The following is a 6,364-nucleotide window of genomic DNA, read 5'->3' on the forward strand; positions in this document are numbered from 1 at the left end:
ATACATATATTCATACATATTACATTCATAGATTACCGCAAGTCTCTGGAACAACGCACACACATTTTAAGTCGGCTTATGGCACAAAATTCAAAATATCATGAAAATGATTCCAGTAGCTTTTGGAATAGAGCCCCAATATGGTGCACGACTAAAATCCACTGTTCAGAAAAAACAACAACAACAAGAACAACAAAGAAGAAAAAAAAACTAAACCAAATACACAAATATCCTTAAGGGAGAAATTAGCCTCTTGAAAGCTGATGTTTTATCACAGATGAAATTGCAACGACGATGAAATTGTGTACGCCAGTCATTGCAATAATGTGGATAGTACCCAAACATCGGTTACGAAGAAAAAAAAAATTATGAGCTCCACAAAAAGAGAACTTCGTAAAAAAATAAAAACGAATTCTTTCCGTGGAAGGAAGAAATCGTTTCTGTGCTTATCAGTTGGTGGAACTAAGCTGACTCCACTGGTATGTAAGTCCCTGTCGGCTTTAAAGTACGTTTAGGGAGATTTTTTGACTGCAATTTGGTAACAAATTTATGCCTTCGCCATGTACGTGAGTCCTGAGTTCATCTCGGAATGTGTTTGCTTGTGTCTTATGTGGCGCATATACACAAGGTCGTTTGTATTTGTTGACAGCGTATCCTTGCAATTTTCTCCCCAAAAAATAAAAAAAAAAATAAAGTATTTTTGGGTATAAATGACGAACACAAGCGACAAGGTTTGTTATAAAGTACGTCATTTGACTTCTTGTTGTGGGGAGCAGTGACGTGAAGCGAAGTGAGTTAGCGAAGGGCTAAGGACTAAGGACTGCAAAAAAAAACCGAAACAAAATATCCTAACTTGGAGTCTGTAAAACAGTTTGCTGCGGTTTTTACTGTTTTGCTTAATATTTTGCGAAAACATTCCCTTTTTATTTTCCTATGAAATTATTCGCAATATAAAAGACTTTCTGGTGGGGAATATATCCTTTTTTCTCGTTGGAGCCATTCAGGCACTCGGTTAAGTTGGTTTCTGTTGATGTAGTTACAATGAAAGTAAAAATAAAATTGACATGCTCCTGCCTCCGTCTTCACACATTCCATGTTAAAATTTAACCAGCATCCTTTTTTTCACTCATTGACATTGGATTGATGGAAAAGGATGTGCTCGTGCGATGACATAAAATAAACAAACGAAGTGTTTTATGTTGTCAATTTCTAAGCCACTTTTTAGTTGAACTTCCAACTTAGCATGTGTCAATTACTTTGACAATTAAGTGTGTCCTTGTATTAAAAGCTTTCATTTAAATGAAATTCGGGTCTCACTTTTTTGTCAGGAAACCTTTTTGTTCATATAGTTTTTTTTTTTTATATTTTAGTTTCAATTGATGTCAGTTCAGCTCAATTAATTTGAATGAGGTTTCAAGTTTAGGACATTTCTAAATTTAATTGATGATTAAATAATCCACGTTTGACATATAGTTTTGAATATAGTCATGAAATGAATGTCATACTTAGGTTCCTCTTTAAACTAATTGAATATATTTAGAGGTTGAGTAAAAACTATCGAGGGTTTCAATTTTTTATTTTTTTAACTATTTTCGGTGCCTAATATATACTATTTTATTTCATTATATACATATTGTTAATTATCTTGAATAGGGTTGAAGAGACACTTTATAAAGTTGACAAATAAAATCAATTTGGCTTTTGGCCGGAGCATCATATGTATTATTATAGACCCTAAATTTTGACTTTTTGAAGGCATTTGATAATTTAATTTGCGAGTGTAGTTAGAACACTCTTGGTGGTGGAATATTCTAGCACAGAACTCAGTGACGCTTTCGAAAATTAAAGTGGAGTAAAGCCAGATTGTGTAACCGTAAAGATTTCTCAACCTTGTCCTAGGTTACTTTCAATTAAAATCTCACCTGACCTCATCCCTAATCGTATTTTCAAAAAATTCTCGTCCCTTTCAAACTTCCTTCACCTAACCGCATCCTAACCTCTGTATACATATCATATTTCCTTTCATATCATCTAGTATATAGATCTTCACAGGTTACCACAACAACAACAACAATATAATTGATAAAGATCCATATTGTCTAAAATTTAAACTAAAAGTGTAAAAGCAAACTTAGCTGAAACTTAATTACTGAGGCAAAATTATAGATCCCTACCACCTTTTATAATAAATAATAAGAAATTGTGATGACAGCCTTCTCAGATCGGTAAGAAAAGATGCCATAAATATTTTTAATATAGTTTTGGCCAAATATGGGCATTGATAAAGAATATGGAACATGGATTCCTTCGCATCTTTAGAGCCTCAACCACAACAAATATCATTATAGGTTAGATCTAACTCATGATTTATGTTCCTAGTACGCAGTGGTTTCTTAAAATTGAAAAGCAGGTGCTTAGAAGATTCTTGTGTAGTTAAATTAGTAGTTTTTTTTAGCTATAGTTATATATTTTTGCTTAATTGTCAGCTTGACGTTTGCAAGTAGGATACCAATATTCATATGTTGGCATGTTCAACTGCATTGTAATTGCCCGAGATGTCCCTGTGTCTAGATACCCATGTGAGTTGTATACTGACACGCCTAATTAGCCCGTTAAGATAACCCCGGGATTCTCGAACAGTTAAGAATGTAGCTGTAGCGGTTACCAGGGATTTGATAGTAACTTGCGTGTCCGCTAAAATTGTAATATTGTTTTAGAATAATTTATTTATATGGAGTTTTATGTCAATTTCTCGTGCAAAATGGATGTTAATACTAGGCCTAATAAAAACAATGCTTTTAATATGTCATGCAATTTATTTGAAATTTTTTTAGATTAAAAAATTAATATCCTACAATGGAATTCGGATCCTCTTTTTTAGTTTTCATATAGTCTAAGCCAGCTTATTTTTAATAATTGAAACACTTATACTTGTGACATTTTTTCTGCTATTTGAACCTCGTTTTTCTTTCCAAAATTCCTTCATTTCAATTTCAATTGGTCCATTTAATGGAATTTTCTTTAATTTTGGAACCGTTAGTGTCTACGCCTGAAAAAATACAAAATGCAGTGTTAATGTGGAAGGATTTCCATAAAGGACACAATGAAACGAATTATCAAATCAATTCCTACACAAACCCCAGGGAAATGTGCTAAAAGTAATAAACATATAATGTGAGGGGGTAGTTTTTTAAGAAAATTTTTGTTTACATAAACCAAATTAATGAAATTTTTCTACACACTCTCTACCCCCCACTCCCTAACTATGAAATCAAAATACAAAAGAACTTAAACGCAAACGTTTTGTAATCAAAAGTAAAATACAAAATGCAACCTGTACGAACATATGCCAAATAGTAGCATACCTAATCGTAGAGAAAGAGTGAAGTTGGGTGGCGAATAAACGGTGGAAATCACCCCCCTTGTTGATGCAAAAAAGCGAATTCCGGTGTTTGTAGAAAGTTTTTTATGTTATGCCGGCTTATGTTGTTAAAACGCGCGGCTAAAAGTACCAACCCCCATAAAGGCTGACAGGCACTTCTACAGCTCATCTAAGTCATTGCTGTATGCAAGACAAAAACTGCAGGTTATGTTTGGGAAATCCTCCATCAATGGGGAATACCAAGTTTTTGTGGATGACTCATACTTTTCGCTTTTTTACGGCTCTATGATTGTCATGACGTAACAGTGCAATTGTAAAAAGCAAAGAATCACTGAGGCTCAAAGTCGAAGTTTCAGAAGATTAGTTTCATGCAGGTTTATGGTTTACTTTCTTGGGGAAGCTACACCTTTAGTAGTGGGTGGAGAAAATTTGGGAATTCCCCTTGTTGTAGTATTGTGCGTAAATTTAAACTTCCCATGCCAGTGATGTTGTTTTTTAAAAACTTATTGTGTCTGCTTGAATTCACACCCTTTTATATTTATTTGCTTAACTTAGAAAATTTAGACTTTCATCTCCCATCCTCGTATCTCTTTATGCATTAACCATGGTCCAAAATAACTGATGATATAACCCAAAACGTACATTTATTACGACATTTATTATGAGGGTACAATTTAATGAAATTGCTACAAAACGTGTTGCCATTAAATGTATGCTCCCTTCCCCCAAAAAGTTTGTCCATAACATAAGGCTTTAGACTAAAAAGTGCCAGACAGGCATTTTAAATGGCATCTTGTGAAATGTCACAAGTGACAGTTTGAAAAATGTAGCGTACCTTGTGAAAAAAAAAATATTAATTAAAAAAAAATTATTTTTCGAATTTCAAAAATTTTCGAATTTCGAAAAATATGTTTTTTCGAACTTCGTACCATAACTTTAGTTTAAACGAAAGATACGTTTGCACTAAAATTGTATTAAACATTTTATGTGCCGTAAAACGACAATTTCCTCACAATCTACCACGTCTCCCATTCCCTCAGGCTCACCAGCAATCTTTTTAAGCCTTTCATAATTTTCAATTGACTTCTGTTAATTATGGGGTAGCTTTAAATTTAATGGAAAGTCTGAAAACAAACAGATTGTATGACATACACGCAGACAAAACGCAGACAGAGAGCACTTTGTGTTTTGGAGCGTAATTATTGAGTTTCATTAGAGGAAAGGGTATGAGGTGTGTAGAAGGCGTGATTTTAAATTAATGCAAATTATATTTACTTTAGTGCAATTATAAAGAAAGGGTCTTCAATTGGATTCATTAATATTGATTAGCTTTTCATGTTTACAATTGGTATGGTGTGGAAATTTTCTTTAAAATTTGAAATAATGACGTTCAATTCATACAAACTGTTATTAAGTAAATACACACAATCATTTAAATTTATTAATAAATTTTAAATTAATAATAATCACAATAATCTCTTTAATTACAGATCGCACAAATCCTAATGAACCCGTTGAAATATGCCGCCACTATGGTCCTGACTTTGAAGTTGAGTCGTTGCCATCCTATACCATTGTTTCTGGCTTACCAACCTATGATGCAGCATTAGAAGAATTCCGTAAAGCTGGTATCATACTGACACCACAAATACCGATTATTAAAATTTTCGAAAATGATGCAAAGGAAGGTCAAATTTTTAATGTGGACAATGTCGATAACGCTGGTGATAACATATCCATCAACTCTACTTGTACCTGCGGTGGAGCTAATAATTCTAGTAACATATTATCGGCAAATAACTTAGCTGCTAGTTTATTAAATGTGCCACAAGGCTCTGGTCAAGTCATCGAACTCTCGCCAGAACATTTAGCCACTCTGTCACAAAAACGTTTATCTTTGCAAATTGGTTTTAGCAATGCTCCCACCCCAGTGCGACGCAACTCACGCCCACGTGTAGATCTATACCGGGAAGTAAGTCGTAATAATATGCTACGTTCAAGAGCTGTTGGTAATACTGCTATGGAAGCTTTTCCACAAATACATCGCTCGTCATCCTCATCATCATTGACAAATGACCGTAATCACTGCGAACATCGCCGGCATCATATGCAACATCGAGGATCTCTCTGCTAAAGTGTCTGTCTATAGGATTAAGTCAATTTTATTATTATTTTATTAAATGTGAAGTACCTATTTTCTTAAGTACTTAAATTGTGTATTTTTGACATAAGTTTTATTAGTCAAATATTATTTTAAAATTGTGTAACTGAGATGAAACTAGTCATTGATAATTTGTCATTTGTTCCTAAAAGCAATTCAGTGTATTCTTAAATGAAACAATGACGATTAGTTGTTTTGATAATTCACTAAAAATTATAATGACTAAACAATGTTAAAGTAAAAGTACTGAACTCGTTTTTTTTAAAAAACTCCTGAAAGGAATATTTTCAATATTCGAAATTAATATTCGAAAACCTATTCTGCCTACTAAGTAAAACTTATTATTATAATCGAAAACAAACTTTTTTTTAAAAACTTATTAGTAATCTAAAATTATTTAAACATTGCATTTAAGTTAAATTTATAAATCGAAAAGAAAATAATAAATGATATTTTTATAAATATACAAATTTTATACACTTTATTAAAAATAAGCATACTTAAATATTGTAGAAAAATTTTTATCTGTAATATCTTATAAAAATCTATATTTTTGCTTTCAAACAAATTATACTCCCAGAGGTAATTGGCCAAAGTTGTCCAAAGTTTATTTTGCCTAAAACTATCTAATGTTGAGCCTTTGCCGAGTTAGTGCATCTGGGCACTTTTACTCTTTGATAGCTGGGGGGTTTCTGCAGAGCCCCATCCATTTAACTTACTAATTTGTGTATGTTTCCTAAACTTCGTGATTATTCGATAACTGATCTAACATCTGCGTACCGCCCCGTATGGTTAGTGATTAGTTTGAGATTAGATAGTGG

At 32.9% G+C, this 6,364-nt stretch overlaps 1 protein-coding gene across 1 annotated transcript in view; it reads left to right on the forward strand.

The window, feature by feature from the left end:
- The window catches only part of LOC119673107 (protein commissureless 2 homolog), a 49,071-nt gene extending 43,181 nt beyond the window's left edge, over positions 1 to 5,890 (forward strand). The window contains exon 2 of the mRNA XM_038084339.1: positions 4,873 to 5,890. Within this exon, the coding sequence (XP_037940267.1) occupies positions 4,873 to 5,516 (644 nt within the window). The 3' untranslated portion in view covers positions 5,517 to 5,890. The remainder of the gene's footprint in view (positions 1 to 4,872) is intronic.
- Positions 5,891 to 6,364: the final 474 nt, after the last annotated feature.

Source organism: Teleopsis dalmanni, chromosome 1 (assembly GCF_002237135.1).
Source record: "Teleopsis dalmanni isolate 2A chromosome 1, ASM223713v2, whole genome shotgun sequence".
NCBI lineage: Eukaryota > Metazoa > Arthropoda > Insecta > Diptera > Diopsidae > Teleopsis > Teleopsis dalmanni.